The sequence below is a fragment of the Nycticebus coucang genome, chromosome 9 (genome assembly GCF_027406575.1).
Source record: "Nycticebus coucang isolate mNycCou1 chromosome 9, mNycCou1.pri, whole genome shotgun sequence".
Lineage (NCBI taxonomy): Eukaryota > Metazoa > Chordata > Mammalia > Primates > Lorisidae > Nycticebus > Nycticebus coucang.
Window position 1 is genome coordinate 41,887,000 of NC_069788.1, and position 17,480 is coordinate 41,904,479.

The window sequence follows — 17,480 nt, forward strand, 5'->3', positions numbered from 1 at the left end:
GTGAAAACAATTGCACTGGATTTAGGTTGGTGTTTGTGTCAGGTGTGACTATTAAACTGGGGATGATAATCTCTCCCTAAGGCTGCGCTGGCCATCTGTGTGTGTCTCCTTGTGTGTCACATGTATGAGTTGCTTGTGGCTGTGACTATGTGTACATGCACTTGTATTTCTATTTCAGTGTTTTGTTGTTGTTTGCTCATATTTGACTCTGTCTCATCTCATTCCTCATGTCTAGCTAGACCCTGAGGCCTTTCTTTTTACATCTCTTGCATGGATCTTTTCCTCTCTATTCCTCATTACCCCTCTAGGTCAGACCTTCAGCCCTGTCCCTTGGACCACTGCAGTAGACTCTAAGCTGAACTCCCAGTCTCCTGCCCCCACCCCCAATCCATTCCTGCATTCTGCTACCAGAATAACACTGAGCCATGCTACATCATGTCACTCCCTGGCACAGAAACTTTCAGTGGCTCCCCATTACCTACCAGACCTGTTCAAGCGCCTAGAGATGGAACTGAAGATCTTCCTCAATCTGCCTTTCTTGTTTGATCCTATTGCCATCCTCCTCATACCCTGTGCTCCACATTTGCCTCCCATCATCCTGCGTTGGCCATAGATGCTTGCCTCTCCTGAAACGCTGTCTAGCTTCTTATTTGCTCATTTCATTACAACAAATATTTATTGAGCACATGATATGTGCCAAGCACACCGATGGATCCTGAGGATGCAGCTGTAGTTCCTGTTCTCATGGAGCATTCAGTCTAGCAGGGGAGCAAGGGAAATGTCATCTCATGGCCTACTTTGTGGTCAGGATGGGGGATTGAGCAGACATGGAATTCCTCACTCTAAACAAGTGGCAAGAGAGGGAGGACACCCAGGGGGGTACAAATGCAGACAGAGTCTACAGTGATGGCAGTGAGCAGAAGTTGAAGAACCTGGCCCAGAGAGAGGCTGGGCCTGCATAAACACCAGGGATAGTAATCATGTTAATACACACATGGGGAGTATGAGTCCATCCAGGGCTGGGAGCTGCAACTGGACCATACCTGAAGCTAGAAGCCCAACAAGAGTGGCACCATCTATGAATGAGGATCAGAAGATCTCTCTCTGTTCCATAGCCCAGAGTCATTGCAGGCAACAGACTCTCTGCCTCAGGGTGTAGGTACAGAGTCACCAGAGACAGCATAACCCTAAGGCCATCTGCATCTTGCACTATCCAGATGGCGAGGGCACCCTAACCTAAGAAACTAACATAAAACTCACTGGAATCTATCAACCCATTATCTTGGGCATAGGCAGGCATAAAACTGTACCACAGACAGCCTGTAAATGCCCAAATAGCACTTCTACGGAAGATAATCCTCCTGAATACAAGCCTGTGGAATAAAATTTCAAAACACATATAAAATAAACACATAAAATGCCAGGAGAATAAGTCCATAGATCCAACAAGTTGAACAATTCACATCTGAGGAATAAGAGAAAACGGAGCAATCTGAAAGGGTCTTCAAAATAAAAGTGTTTAAAATACTAAAGTGGTAATGGGAGGAATAGAATCTTTAAGCCAGCAGATATAAAACCTGATCAATCAGATATGGGAAAAAGCAAATAGAAATCCAAAAAAAAAAAATTGACCTTAATACTATCATGTTAAGTATCATGATAGTTGAAGAGAAAAATATTTGAAATGGATGATAGAGCTGAAGAAATCAGCCATAATGCAATCTGGAGATGACAGATAGAAAACATGAAAAAGAAATTGAGAGACATGGAAGGTAAGTGCAGAATGAGAAGCTGTAACATAAATTTAGGCATTCCAGAAGGAGGGAATAGAGAGAACAGAGAGGAGGCACTATTGAAAGAGATAAAAAGACTGAGAATTTTGTAGAACTGAAGACTGTAGAAAGTCTCAGATGAATGAAGCAAACCAAGTCTTGAGTAATAAGTAAACAAACTCCATTTAGACAAATTGTGGTAAAAATCATAAAACATTAAATACAAAAAGATCAAATATTTTCATGGCTATGTTCCCTCTGGAAACCACCCACTGATCTATGGATTACCTGAAACTGCCTCTAACCTTCTCCAAGTTTTGTAACTTCTAGATCCCTGGGGATAGAGTTAAGGATGGGGAGAGGATGAGAGTAGCAACATTGTGGCCTGCAGTCACTCCCTGCATGAGAAAGGTTCTGCTTCTCCCCAACCTTGTTTTTGTGGCCTTTTGCCGGACCTATTCACCAGGATCAGGTTCCTAATAAACACTCCTTCCACTTCACGACCAAAGCTTACCTCTACACTCACCTTATACTTAATCATCTAGAACTGATCTGTTTTTCTTAAACCTCTAGCACCTGAATTAATAGGCTCAAGTTTCTCATGGGATCCTTGCTATTTTTCTATAATCTAAAGCAATATAAATAATAGAAATTTGTGGAGTGTATACTCAGGCACCACACCTAGGTGCTTTACCTACATTCTTTCCAAACCTTATAATAACGTTGCAAAGTGGGTATGGTGTTATATTAGTTATGCATTGCTGCATAATATATACAATACGTACTCTGAAATTTAGGGGCTTAAAACAAATACATATGGTTTCATAGTTCCTGTGGGACAGGGATCCAGGAGCAGCTTAGCTGGCTGGTTCTGGCTTTGGGTTTCTCACAAAGCTGCAATCCACGTCCAGCCAGGGGTGCAGACGTCTGAGAATGACTGAGGCTGGGATTACCGCATGGGTAACTCATGTGGCGTTGGCTGAGGCTTCAATTCCTCCCCGGGAAGGCTTTCTATAGGGCTGCTCAGGACATGGTACCTGGCTTTCTCAGACATCCCAAAGAATGGCCAAGATGGAAATCAGTGTTTTACAACCTAATCTTGGCAGTGACATGCTGTCACTGCCACTACATTCTGTTGGTCACGGACTACCCTAGTACAAAGTGGCAGGGGACTACAGAATGGTGTGAAGACCACGAGGCCATCTTGGAGACTGGCAACCACAAACAGCCCTTTCTCAGACGCGAAATCGGAAGCTGAGAGACGAGTAACCGATCAAAGGCCACTAAGATAGTAAGTGAAATGACAGAAAAATCTTATCAGAATCTCAGTCTTCCAGCAATAAGTACGTGCATATTTAATTCTCCCAGTGCTAAGACACTGCTAGGAAAGGGGGGTAATATTCGTTATTTTACAGATGAGGAAAGCAAGGCAGGTTAGGTACCTTGCCCACAAATCCATGCTCTTAATCACAGCACAATACGCCTGATTTAAAGCCTTTTCCCTCTGACCCGGGACTCCTCTGGCTCTCGCTGCTGTGGGGCGCGCTCTGTCGGTGCCTTCCCGCGAGCCTGTGTTGGTTAGTTTCCTTCATGCACGTCCCACGTGCACGGGGAGGGCAGGGGCGCTGTGGCGCGGCGCTCAGCCCTGCGGCCCACACCGCCCTTTGCCGCGGGTCTGAGTCTGCCCCGCCCGGCCGGGCCCAGGTGCGGTGGACCAAGACCGCCGGGAGCGCGTCGGACAAGTTCCAGGAGACGTCGGTGTTCAATGAGACGCTGCGCATCGAGCGCATCGCGCGCACGCAGGGTGGCCGCTACTACTGCAAAGCCGAGAACGGCGTGGGAGTGCCGGCCATCAAGTCCATCCGCGTGGACGTACAATGTGAGTGGAAGCCCTCTCCTGCCCTGGACCCTGGCAGCCCTGCCCTAGCCAGAGAGCTCGGCTGGGGAAGGGAGGGGTGGAGAAGCAGCACTTTGGGGGACTGAGTATCCCCCAAACATTCCCATCTGCAATCCCGTACGAACCCTGCAACATCCGTGTAAGGTGGGCAGGGAAGACAGAATGGGTTGGATTATTCCCCTTCCACAGGTAAGAAGACTGAGGTAACCATGTGACTTGCTCACAGGCACAGAGGCCCAGAGCAGCGTGGAACTCCGGTCTCTTCCCTGTGCCTCGGGGCCCTCCCATAGTACCTCAAATCTCTGCTGTTGCCCCACGGGCAGCTCTGAGACTTCCCTCCCCTCCTACCTGTAGGACCAAGCCCGCCACCCCCACCTTGTCGCTGGTTGAATGGGAAGCCCTCTGTGGTTACCTGCCCTCCATGGATAGCCCTTTAACCCCAGGAGCTGGAAGCTGTAGGTCCAGGCCCAAGGGCCTGTCTGGCACCATCTTAGGTCCTAGAATAAACCTACCTATCAACTGCTATCCTCCCGCCCCCTAAGTGGGACCTGATAGAGTAGTGCCAGTGGAACTCCAGACCCCACTTCTGTCACTTGTCAGCCACCCAGGGTTCTGCCAACTATTGGCTGAGTGTCATTTCTCGGGTTATTGGTGCTGAAAAGGGAAGGCATAGCCTGGGCCTTACCAGTGCCCAGCTGCACTCATGGCCTTGCCTATGATGTCTCTCTAGGTGGGCTGTAGAAGGAGGACGAGTTGATGTGATGCTGGGACATCAGCTGTGGGATGCAGGAACATGGACTGTTGGTACCTGCTGGGCACAGTCTGGGATATACACTAGAATCTCTAGGGGATCCTTTATTTTTTTATTTTTAATTTTTTTAGAGATGAGGCTGTTCTGTTGCCTAGGCTGGAGTATAGAGGTACCATCACAAGTCACTGCAGCCTTGAACTCCTGGCTTCAAGTGATCCTTCTGCCTCAGCCTCCCAACTAGCTGGGATTGCAGGCATCAGGCACTGTGCCCAGCTCTAGGGGGATCCTTTTAAAAATGCTAATGCCTGGGCCCCACTTCCAGAGAGTCTGATGTAATTGATTGGGGTTGGGGACTGATATGAGGACTTTTTTCTGTCTTTTGGGGTACACGCTATAATGCTAAAGTCAGGGCTTTCAGGGTGCTCACCACCAGGACAGTGTTCCTGGTACCCAATAGGTAAAGATTTTTCTTAAAATTTTTTTAAAATTGAGGAGTAGCCAATAAGTATGACTTCGTGTGTGTGTGTGTGTGTGTGTGTGTCAATACTATCCAGTTCAAGATAAAAAACATTTCCAGGACCCTAGAAAGTTCCCTCATGCTCTCTCCCAGTCAATAATTTCCCCCAGAGGCAATCATTAGTCTGACTTTTGATATCATCAATGAGCTCTACCAGGCATCAGTATTAAAAAGAAAATCTCCATGTGATCCCGTTGTGCGAACAGGGGCAAGAACCACCAATCTACTCTAGTTTACTAATGAGAAAACTGGGGCCCAGAGAGAGAAGGGACTTAGGCAGGTCACACTACAAATTAATAGCTAAACTGGGATTTGAACCAGGGTTTCCTGCTTTCCTGTCTGCAGCGGCTTCCTCCTCCTTGTGATGGGAGAGTGTGAAGCTAGATATCCCCATGCGGGTCCCTGAGAGGCACAGCTGGGAGGGAGTCTGGGAAGCCATCAAGTCCAATCCCCTGCCTCTAACAGGCTGGTCAAGCTTTTGGGGCTGGGAGAGTGTCTTACTCTCTGAAAGTGTCCCTTGAGGGTGGCTAAGCCTTCCATGAGGGCTGCCAGGAGCCTCAGCCCTCCTCTCTGCCCCCCTTGGGGTCACATCATCCTGACTCCACGGGGGCTGTGCCCTTGCAGACCTGGACGAGCCAGTGCTGACGGTGCACCAGACGGTGAGCGATGTGCGAGGCAACTTCTACCAGGAGAAGACTGTGTTCCTGCGCTGCACTGTCAACTCCAACCCGCCTGCCCGCTTCATCTGGAAGCGGGGCTCTGATACCCTGTCCCACAGCCAGGACAATGGGGTTGACATCTATGAGCCCCTCTACACCCAGGTCAGCACGGGTAGCTGGATCACTCCACACTCTTCCACTTGCCCCCATCAAGGGTCGGGGGTGGGCAGGGAGCCTGCGTTCTTGGGACTGCCCTGACTTTCACAGTCCTGTTCTGAAGTTGGAGCACACATTCTGATTGGAGTTCAAATAGCCTGGGACCAGGAATACAGGGCAGAAAGATTAGGAGTGAAGACAGGAAAGTCTCCAAAGCACCATGTCCCCCAAGAACATTGCTGGTTATGGGAAGGCGCCCCCTAGGGGCAGACCCATTATCCCCGCCCCTGCTGGTTCTTAGAGTATTGGGAATCCATGGACAGGCACAGCAGGAGTTGGGTCAGGGAATGACTGCTCTTCCATGGGCCCCCTACAGTCCCAGGAAATGGTGATAATGCCATCTTGCCAGGGAGGGCTTTCAGAGGTGGCTGTCAAAGCCCCACCTGTGGCCTTTGGGCCAGCCCCATGTTTGTGTAGGTTGTGTAAGGCAGAGAAGGATTCCCTCCTTAGCCTGTCATTTCCCAGAATGAGGAAACTGAGGCTCAGTCCTGGTCAGTGTGCCCCAGGGCAACCTCAGACCCAGTGAAGCCCATGACAAGGCACTGCCAAGGGTGTAGAGAGTGAGGCATCTACTTCAGGCTCAGGGTCCCTGCGGCAAATGGTGTGGGTGGAGGTGGAGAAGATAGGAATTGGAATAGGAATTTGCTGTGGCTCTGGTGCTCAGTGAATTGAGTGTGTGGGATCCCTGGAGACTCAAGCAGGTGCCTCACCCCAGTGGTCCACTGCTGCCCAGGGGGAGACCAAGGTCCTGAAGCTGAAGAACCTGCGGCCCCAGGACTATGCCAGCTACACTTGCCAGGTGTCTGTACGTAACGTGTGCGGCATCCCAGACAAGGCCATCACCTTCCGGCTCACCAACACCACGGGTACAGGCATTTCCCAGCCCACACCCCTTGCCCACCTGGGCTAATTCCCCAGCCAGAAGATAGTGCCTCACCTGACACTGGACTCTAGGCACATCACCCTGGTGTCCAGCCCCTCCCACCCTCTTCCTGCTCTCTGTCTTCTCTCCTCTCGTCTCCCCCGACCCCCATGGTTCCCCTAGTCCCTTGATCTCCCTACATCCAGCCCTGCCTTACAATCCCCTAATACCTACCTCCTTGTCCTCTTAGCACCACCAGCCCTGAAGCTGTCTGTGAATGAAACTCTGGTGGTGAACCCTGGGGAGAACGTGACGGTGCAGTGTCTGCTGACAGGTGGTGATCCCTTACCCCAGCTGCAATGGTCCCATGGGCCTGGCCCACTGCCCTTGGGTGCTCTGGCCCAGGGTGGCACCCTAAGCATCCCTTCAGTGCAGGCCCGGGACTCTGGCTATTACAACTGCACCGCCACCAACAATGTGGGCAACCCTGCCAAGAAGACTGTCAACCTGCTGGTGCGATGTACGTGGTCTCAGGAGGGGTGGGAGGGAAGTTGTGAGGCAGACAGGGTCCCTATCCTCCAGAAGCTACCGGTAAACTTGGAAAGGGGCCTGTCTGCTTCTCATCTCTCTGGTGAGGCATGCTGAGGAGGCATGTTCCAGGCACTTTGATTTTCCTGCAATTCAGCTATCTGCCAGCAGATGGCAGGACTAAAATTTGTGTTAAGTTTTATTTACGGTTTACAATCTACATTTCCAAATATGACCTCAGTAATCCAAGAAGTAGGAAGGGCTGGAATTGGTTAGTTACCTTTTTTAGATTGGGAAACTGAGGCTGCAAAAGCTAAATGTGGATATTCTAGGCTTAAAGAGAAATTTCTTGGATTTCTCCCTATGGTTTCTACATGATTAACTGAATGTAAGTAAAAGTTACATACATTTCCACAGATCTGATATGTAAATCTTTATTAGAAAAGCATTTAAATGAATCTGAAGATAATTACTAAGGATAAAAATAATGTATAAACATTTTCCTTAGTAAACCTCACCCCTGTAATACCGCGAGCCACTCACAAGGATCTTGATTTTGTCACTCTGATTTAAGGGGAAAACTTAAATTATTCTGCTTGTGCACCGTTAGGAGTTTCTGTTTATTTGTTTGTTTGTTTTAAGGTACGGGCTTGTTTCCAGCTCTTTAGCATTTGAAAGTAAAGTTCAGCTTCTACCAAACTCAACTGAGAGTCCCCGATGACATGGACTCTCTTCTTCATTCATCTCTCACCAACCAGTCAGTCTTTTTCTGACTCCTCACAGAAAGAAGCTAGCTCTCTATGACTTTTTATTTAATCAGATGAGAAAGAAGGTAACAGGATTGTGGCTGTCTGATGACTACTTTTCCCATCAGAAGATAATTTCCTCTACCTAATTCCATTTGGCCTTTAAAACCTGGGTTGGTGAGATCTCAATTTATATGAAATACTTATGATCACCTCTTGGTGTGATTATATAGCCTGCCTTTCCCAGAACAGTCCTGAGTGGTGGCTGTTGTACCAGTGTCCTAATAAGTTGGGTAACCTATTAAAAACTCTGTCTAACTTACTTTGAAAAAGATCCACATTCTTTAAAGAGGCCAGACCCTTCCTTTCTAAACTCGATGTTTTTATGTTATTGCATGTAAAATGATTATAATGATCTTTTATTATAAAAATTACACATGCTTGTTACAAAGAGTCAAACAGCACATTAAATTGCCTGTCATTTTCTCCTCAGTTCCTCTCTCTAGATAGAACCACAATTGTATTCTAGTCCGCATCCTTCCAAGTATATCTTTTACATATTCAAGGTTGAAAGCAGTGATAAAAATAAAGCAGTGTAGTGGTCAAGAGGGTAGTCTCTGAGTTTGAATTCAAGATATGTTACTTTTTTGGCAAGTTGCTTAAACTTTCTAAGCCTCAGTTCCCCCCTTTGTAAAATGGGGACAATAAAACACCTCCCTCAAAGATATTTGGATGTTTAAATGAGTAAATCCATGTAGAGTGCTTAGAACTATGTCTCTTATATAGTGTATATTTTAGTCAACAGTGGCTATAAATCATTACCAAACATGCTTTTCTACTTTCTTTTTTAACATTTTATTTTATTGTTTATTTATTTTTGAGACACATTCTCACTTTGTTGCCCTTGATAGAGTGCTGCGGCACCATAGCTCACAGCAACCTCAAATTCTTGGGCTCAAGTGATCCCCTTGCCTCACCCTCCCAAGCAGCTAGAACTATAGGCACCCACCACAATGCCTGGTTATTTTTGGAGACAGGGTCTCACTCTTGCTTAGGCTGGTCTTGAACTCTTGAGCTCAGGCAGTCCACCCACCTCAACCTCCTACAGTGCTAGGATTATGGGCGTGAGGTACGGTGCCTGGCTTTTTTTTTTAACTTTTAAAACACATCTGAGCAAGTAGAATTTCCAAGTAGAGAATAGTGATGGTTTCACCTGGAGGTATTGTATGTAGCCTCCCTTCTCCAGGACAGCCACTTTGAGGGGAAAAATTGGGTCTGGGTAGGGGTAGAACATGGGCCCCTGGCTTAAGGCCAGCCCCAGCCATCCTTCCCTCCTCACCCACCCATAGCCATGAAGAATGCCACGTTCCAGATCACCCCTGATGTGATCAAAGAGAGTGAGAACATACAGCTGGGCCAGGATCTGAAGCTGTCATGCCATGTGGATGCAGTGCCCCAGGAGAAGGTGACCTACCAGTGGTTCAAGAATGGCAAGCCAGCACGCATGTCCAAGCGGCTGCTGGTGACTCGCAATGACCCTGAGTTGCCCGCTGTCACCAGCAGCCTAGAGCTCATTGACCTGCACTTCAGCGACTATGGCACCTACCTGTGCATGGCTTCTTTCCCAGGGGCGCCTGTGCCTGACCTCAGTGTCGAGGTCAACATCTCCTCTGAAACAGGTTGGCAGCTGGAGGGATGTCAAGAGAATGTAAGGGAGATGGAAAGGCCCATGGCTGGGAAGTAAGGGCAGCAGCTTGGGAAAGGGAGGCCAGAATGAGGAGGGTGGTATTTGTTCATGCCACATACATTTATTTAGCACCTGTTAATATGCCAGGCACTGTGCTAGATCCTGGGGTAGAGTGGTGAGCAAAACAAGCCCTCATAGAATGGAGTAGGAAGGCAAACATGTTTCAGATAGTCTCCCAAATAAATATATCATTGCAGACTGTGAAAAATGAGAGTCTGGAAAGAGTTCCTTGAGATAGAATGTTCAATCTGAGATCTAGGCAAAGGAGAGCAAGGAAGGCCAAAGAATCAGCATGTGCAAAGGCACTGAGGCAGCAGAGTACATTGGACACAGGAGAACTGAAGGAAGGAGAGCGTGGCTGGGAGAATGGAGTAGGGTAAGCATGGAAGCAGAGGCCAGATTGTGCAGGGCCTTGTAGGCTGTTATTAGGCAGCTGCCATAACAAAGTAGTTTAGACTGGTGGCTTAACAATAGAAATTCATTTTTTCACAGTTCTGGAAGCTAGAAATCTGAGAGCAAGGTGGCATCAGAGTTTATTTCTTCTGAGGCTTCTCTCCTTAGCCTGTAGATGGTCATTTTCTCCCCTTGTCTTTACTTGGCCTTCTTGGCATGTCTATGTTCCAGTGTCTTCCATTTATTAGTATACCAGTCATATTGGACTAGGGCTCACCCTAGTGACCTCATTTAACCTTGATTACCCCTTTAAATATTCTGTCTCTAAATACAGTCATATTCTGAGGTACCTGAGGTTAGGAATTCAACATTCATTGCATAACATAGGCAATGGTAAGGATTCAAATCTTTATTCCAACAATAATAAATAACAATAATGAAATGATATGGTTAACATTTGTTGAGAGTTTGCTATGTGTTCTGACAATTTTATATTTATGTCATTTACTTTCATTATTTACCTTATGGGTTAGTACTTTATCTTCTGATTTTATGGGTGAAAAAACTTAGGCTCAGAAAGTTTGAGAAACTTAACCTAAAGTACTACAACCATAAGTGACAGAGTTGGGATTTGAATCCAGGCAATCAGACTTCAGACCTGCTGTTAGCCACCACCGAAGGACTTGCGCTTTGAGAATGACAGGAGGCTGGAAGGGATCTTTTGGAGAGAGTCTCTAGCATCTTGGCTGTAGCCCTACGGCCTTGTACTGAGGAGCAGGCTGACTTTGGCCAGCTATCATATGACCAGGTGCAGAAATGTAACTGTTATCAGTATTGCTTCCTTTGGTGCTTCAACTCTCTGAATTTCAATTTCTCTCTGTGAGAGATTGGGCCAGGTAGCTGTGGAGGCATCTTCTACCCTGACGTCTGCACAGGGTGAACCAGGGAGGTCTTAAAAACTTTTGGAAGGAGATGAACCTGAGCTGGGCTTTGGGAGTGGACCAGAACTGATTCCATAAATTCATTTTGCAGACTGATTTATGCCAAACACAGGGTGTCAGACAGGAATGTGCAGCGCCTTCCTCAGAGCTCACTGCCCAGCCAAGGGAGATAGACATGTTGGGGGGAGGAGTAAGGCAAAAAATTGAAGGGCAAACCTTGGAAGTGTGGCCTGGAGGTAGAGAAGTTGGTAGAGCATCCTGGGAAATCCAGAGAAACATTCTCAAAAGAGGCATGCTCCATGTGAGCCTTGAGAGTCCATTAACATTTGCCAGATTGGTGGGGCAAGACTGGAAAAGGATATGACAAGCAGAAGGAATGGGGGAGCACCCAAAAGTGTACACAACTTGGTGTGTGCAGGGAGTGTGTTTCTCGCAAGTGGATCCCACATAGCTGGGATACGGGATGGGAGAGGGGAGATGAGACTGGGGGGAGGCAGAGGCTGGAGCAGGAGGACCTTGTTTACGGAGTTCAGGAGTTTGAGCCTCAAAGGGAGAGATGGCTCTTTATCTTTGGCCTGCATGCTGAGGAGAGTGTAGAAGCATTGGGAGCTGGGATGTTTTCAGAGCCAGGGAAGGGGCTTAGGGCAGTTTCTTCCATTTGGCTTGTGGGTCTGATGCCTTGTGCATGGAAGTGTTTTAAGGACCGTGGAAACTTAGGCATAGAAAAATAAATTAATTGGCTCCAAAATACAAAAAGAAAACTGCAAAATTAAAGCCAATAAATGCACAAATGTTTATAGAGTATAAATTATGTTAACTATATAACTGGACCTCAGCTTGCCTTGTAGAGCTATTTACAAATAATAACTTTATATTTAATTACATTTAATGTAGGACACAGTTGCATTTTAATTTGTTTGATGTGCCATGTGATGGGACCCAAGGAAGTCTTTAAAAGACCCTCCATTTGGGCAAAGTGTTGGGATAGATTAGGTTCATCTGTAAATAACAGAAGACCCCACCCCCACCCCCAATTAATAGTAGTTTAAACAAGCTAGATGTGTATTTCTTCCTCATGTGAAAGTCTAGGTTGAGCAGTTCTCACTAGTATAGTTGCTCTGCTCCCCGAAGTCCTCAGGGCCCCATGCTCCTTCTGGCTTGCTTTTCCATCCTCCTTGGCAATTTGCCACCTTGTTCACAATGGCAGCTCTAGCCATTGGCTAGAATTCAGTTGTGTGACCACAGCAGTCTGGAAGACGTATTCTTTAGTCTGCATGGCTGTGTGCCCTGCTAAAACCCAGGTATTCTGTTACTTAGGAAGAAGAATGTTGGGGGACAGACTAGCAGTCTGTGGTAACACTGTAGGCAAGAGACTATGAAGGCTCAATCCGGGTTGGCCCAAGGGTAGGAGAGGGGGGGTTGAGAGTGGAGATACTTAACAGAAATGTTTAAGAGGTGGAATTCTCAATATTTAGTCATGTTGGGGAAGAAGGACTAGGCCACGCTAACTTCGGGTTTCTTGAGTTGGAAGACCCCGAGGCAAAGACCCAGGGGATGGAAAGGATTTGGAAAGATGAGTTCTGCTTTGGAGATACGGAGGGCCCCATGGGAAGTCAGAGATGGGGAAGAGAGGCTTGAAGCTCTAACTCTGCTCCTACCTGTCCCCCCGCCTGGCCTCCTCCCGCAGTGCCTCCCACCATCAGCGTGCCCAAGGGCAGGGCCGTGGTGACTGTGCGTGAGGGATCGCCCGCCGAGCTGCAGTGCGAGGTGCGGGGGAAGCCGCGGCCGCCGGTGCTCTGGTCCCGCGTGGACAAGGAGGCTGCGCTGCTGCCCTCGGGGCTGCCCCTGGAGGAGACTCCGGACGGGAAGCTGCGGCTGGAGCGAGTGAGCCGAGAAATGAGCGGGACCTACCGCTGCCAGACGGCTCGCTACAATGGCTTCAACGTGCGCCCCCGCGAGGCCCAGGTGCAGCTGACCGTGCAGTGTGAGTCATCCCACCCCGTCCGACCACCTTTCCAGCCGTCCGTCTCCGTTTCCAGCCCGGGCTGCCCCTCATCCTTTGTGGTCCAACCAAACCCCACACCTGCTGATAACCTCTAAAACCTCCTTGGCACCTCCGTGTCTGTGTTCCCTGCCTCACTTCCATCAAGTGACCAACCGCCAAAGTAATTGCTTGATTTTGACAGGTGGAAATGGGATTTTGAAGAGGAGGAAGAACCTTTAAGGGGAACATACTGATAACAAAATGATGAAAATTAACTTATGTGCCAAGCACTATTCTAAGAGAGTTTTAATTCATTAATTCATTTAACCCTCCATAGCCCTATGAATAAATTCTATTAGACCCCTACTTTATAAATAAGGAAGCTGAGCCACATAAGAATTAAGTGAATTTCTTAAGGTCTCACAGAGGCAGGGCTGGGATTTGAACCTAATCCATGGGGAGGTCTCAGGTGAGCGACGGGTCTAGAGATGGTGCTCCAAACCCCTGCTCTGAGAGGTGAGAGGCTCACTTAGGGCGTGTGTAGAGGTACAGTCTGGGAAGCGGGTTGGAAGGAATGGCCAGGAGTGAGTGAGTGTGCTGGTTGTGGTGGTATGAGCGTTGCTACTGTATGATGTGCTGGGAGAGTGCATCTGCCTTGCGATTCCTCCAGGCTGGGGTCACCAGAGTAGGGGCGAGTGCGTCGCCTCCCCGACGCGGCTCGCTGGGGAGAGGCCTCACTGACCGCCGCTCCCGTCCCCAGTCCCGCCGGAGGTGGAGCCCAGCTCCCAGGATGTGCGCCAGGCGCTGGGCCGGCCGGTGCTCCTGCGTTGCTCGCTGCTGCGAGGCAGCCCCCAGCGTATCACCTCGGCCGTGTGGCGGTTCAAAGGGCAGCTGTTGCCGCCGCCTCTTGTCGTCCCAGCCGCCGCCGAAGCCGCGGACCACGCGGAGCTGCGCCTGGACGCCTTAACCCGCGACAGCAGCGGTAGCTACGAGTGCAGCGTGTCCAACGACGTGGGCTCAGCTACCTGCCTTTTCCAGGTCTCGGGTGAGCGTCGGGTGGTCCCGCTCCACCTGCCCACTCCCACGTGGCGCCAGGCTCCGCCTCCCTCCGGGCTCTGCCGAGCCCGCCTGGGCCCCGCCCCTTTGAAGCCCGCCGGCTTCAGGCTTCGGCCCCGGCCTTTTCAAGACCCGTCAGTGCCCGGGCTAGACCCCGCCCCGTGTCTCCGGGATCCAATCCTGGACCTCACAGCCCCGCCCACCCCAGACGCGGGCCACGCCCCCACTCCCTCCCTCTTTAAGTCTAGCGTTCCTCTTTTAAGGCCCGCCCACACTTCTTAAGCCCAGCTTATTTCAGCTCCGCCTCCTCCTTCTTGGTGTGTTACAGCAGCTCTGCTGAATAACCTGGTCTTCACCAAGTCTAGGCTGGCCCCTTTGGCCCGGCTGGCAAGTGGCCTAGGCCCTCCCTGAGTCTTGGCGCCCCTACATAAGCCATAGGCTCCACGCCTTTCAGCCTTGTCCGCTTTCAGCGCCTTGGGCTCCAGCCTTTCTCACACCGACATTAAGGCCACTTAACCCTGGGCACAGGTCACATTTCAAGCCCCTCCCTCATCCTTACCTCCAGAGGCTCTAGACAGGGAACCCTTTCTGAGCTTAGCTTACAGGAGAAAAGAGGCACCTCCACAGCTTCTCTGGAATGTCAGGTGTGACACTGGGCCAGAGAGTGCACATTTGCTGAGCTGTCAGCCTAGCGATGCAGGCTGTTCAGTGTCCAGAAATCCACCTTAGCCTCAACCCTCCAACTCATTCCTGGGTGGGCTGTCTAGGCTGCAGAAAGGGGTGGAGGTGGTGAGGGCCAAGGGGAACTTCGAGGGTAGTCAGTGATACCCTTTTTCTTCCACCTCCCTGCCAGGGCTGGTGGCGGCACCCCTGGAGGGGGGGCCCAGGCATTCTTGTTCCCCATATCCAGCTTTCCCAACAACCCCTAACTGACTGGGTGCCCCTTCAGCTCATGTTCAGATGCACCCCTCAACAGCAGGGGGCTAGGACCACAGGTCACTGGCCGCATCCCCAGCTCCTCCCCACCACCCAGCCCTGCCAGCCAGAGGCCCTGTGACATTTCCCACCTCCTTCCCTTCTCCCCTGTTCTCCCACACTTGCCCTGTCTCCCCACCTCTTCGCTTTCTCTGTTCTCCTCCTCTCTCTTCTCTTCTTTTCCTCTCAATATCCCTGACCCTTCACTGTCTTCCCAAATTTCTCTTTTCTCTATCTCTTCCTTATCTTTTTCTCTTCTCACCAATATCACCTTTTGGAATTTCCAATGTCCCTTCTCCCTTCCCTTCCCCATCTTCATTGTCTCCAATCTCTTCTCTCCACATCTCCCCTCCTCACATGTTTCCTGTCTCTTTGTTTCTCCATATACTCTCTGTTCCACCCATCCCCTTCTGTTTCCCTCTCCCTTGCCTCCTCTCTCTGTGTCTCTCCCCTCCCCCTCCCCCTCCACGGCCCCATGCCCCCCCCCCTCAGCCAAAGCCTACAGCCCGGAGTTTTACTTCGACACCCCCAACCCCACCCGCAGCCACAAGCTGTCCAAGAACTACTCCTACGTGCTGCAGTGGACACAGAGGGAGCCTGATGCTGTCGACCCTGTGCTCAACTACAGACTCAGTGTCCGTCAGGTGGGCCATGGGGCAGCAGGGCTTGGGGGCAGATGACTCTGGAAATGCTCCTCAAGGCCAAGGGTAGGAGTTGGAGACAGGGGCTCAGACAGATTGACTTGCTTACAGGCAACTCTTTAGAGGTGGGGGAAAATGTTCTGACATAGAAGCAGGAGATAGGAGGTTCTAGGAACCTGTCCCTTCTGGACCCAGCCTTGAGGCACAGCCCTGAAAATTGGGCAGGCAAAGGTCTTCTGGGTTAAGGGGGAGTTAGCCCTGCTCACAGAACATATATTCTACTCTTGGGTCAAGAGCCTAATGAAGAAGAGTCAATCTCATGTGCGGGGTCTCTACAAGGAAGGGTCAGAGTCACTGAGCTATTTCCATGCCTGGTCTCATTTCCTGTGGTTCTGTCCAGCCCAAGAAGTAGGAGGTAAGAGGATAAGAGTGTGGCCCTAGGGCAACTGCCTATGTTAGAATCCAGTTTTGTATGAGCTTAGGCAAGCTACATCTCTTTGGCCTCAGTTTTCTTATCTGTAAAATGGGCATAATTATAATAACCTAGCTCATAAGATGGCTATTTTGGGATTAAATAAGTTAATGAGGCAAAACAGAACAGTTTTCAATACCTGCTGTTACAATTATTGTTATTATTATGATAGCCCTGGGAGGTGAGCATGGAAGGGGTGATTGTCCTCTCTCACAGAAAAGGAAACTGAGGGCCCAACTCCCTAGACCTTTGCTCTTTCTGCTTCAGATCTTTGCTCTTTCTCCTCTTTCCACTCTGCCTCTACAAGTCACATGAGGGCCTGGGCTGGTGCTCCAGTGGAGGGTGTGGCCTGCATCTGGGAACTCTGTATTTACAGTTGAACCAACACAATGCCATGGTCAAGGCCATCCCTGTGCGGCGTGTGGAGAAGGGGCAGCTGCTGGAGTACATCCTGAATGATCTGCGTGTGCCCCACAGCTATGAGATCCGCCTCACACCTTATACCACCTTTGGGGCTGGTGACATGGCCTCACGCATCATTCACTACACAGAACGTAGGTGACAGTGCCGGTGATGGTGGGAAAGATGGGCCCATCTTGTGCCCAGGGACCCTCTTCGCTAGCCTCATGTGGTTCCTGAGCTTGGGGCCCCCACTGTGTACTCTCCTACCCTGTCACTGCAGGCCACAGTCCTGGCTCTGAGGACCCTGTCCCCTGGTCCCAAGTAGGACACCCTCTGCAGAGCCCCACACCTTGGTTCTGACTTGGTTTCTCTGCTTCCTTTCTCAGCTATCAACTCTCCAAACTTGTCAGGTGAGACACCCCTAACACACACACGATTTCCCCTTCCCTTTAGGGACATAACAGCTCTCCTGGGTGGAAGGAAGGGACCTTGACCTCCCTGTGTTTCCATGGGGCAGGGCCAGCAGCCAGAAGAAGCAGGGCTAGGCTGGAGATGTTTGTACCTAGGATTTATTCTGGGCCTTAAAGGCTGGCAGGTGGGGAGAGATTCACTGTCCCCAAAAGAAAATAGGAGAGACCAGACTAATCACAGTCCCTGTTGTTTGGGACAGGGTTCTTAGTCTGTGAGCCATGGACCCCTAAGGGATCTGGTTATAGAATTCAGGGGGTCTATGGACCTGGAAGGGTATACAATTATTTGTTTGTATTCCTAAATCTTCTGGAAGAAATTTAACATCTCCTTCAGTGATAAACGTAGACAACAAACTACAGTAGTAGAACCAGTCCCTCCCTGTGTGTTATCAGCAGTAGAAATCTGATGTTTTCATATCACTTTATAGTTGTAGATCTTTCTAAATACCAT

The 17,480-nt window shown here is 49.6% G+C and overlaps 1 protein-coding gene across 4 annotated transcripts in view; it reads left to right on the plus strand.

Annotated features, from left to right (window-relative positions):
- The window catches only part of MDGA1 (MAM domain containing glycosylphosphatidylinositol anchor 1), a 54,076-nt gene that overhangs the window by 28,681 nt on the left and 7,915 nt on the right, over nt 1–17,480 (plus strand). For 2 of the 4 annotated variants that reach the window (XM_053603375.1, XM_053603373.1), the window contains exons 3-12: nt 3,477–3,651; nt 5,562–5,758; nt 6,504–6,678; nt 6,925–7,194; nt 9,298–9,627; nt 12,717–13,013; nt 13,774–14,058; nt 15,537–15,688; nt 16,534–16,711; nt 16,946–16,969. In XM_053603375.1, the coding sequence (XP_053459350.1) occupies nt 3,477–3,651; nt 5,562–5,758; nt 6,504–6,678; nt 6,925–7,194; nt 9,298–9,627; nt 12,717–13,013; nt 13,774–14,058; nt 15,537–15,688; nt 16,534–16,711; nt 16,946–16,969 (2,083 nt within the window). Of the gene's footprint in view, nt 1–3,476; nt 3,652–5,561; nt 5,759–6,503; nt 6,679–6,924; nt 7,195–9,297; nt 9,628–12,716; nt 13,014–13,773; nt 14,059–15,536; nt 15,689–16,533; nt 16,712–16,839; nt 16,970–17,480 lie in introns of those variants that run through there. The other 2 variants (XM_053603374.1, XM_053603376.1) reach the window with 2 other exon arrangements.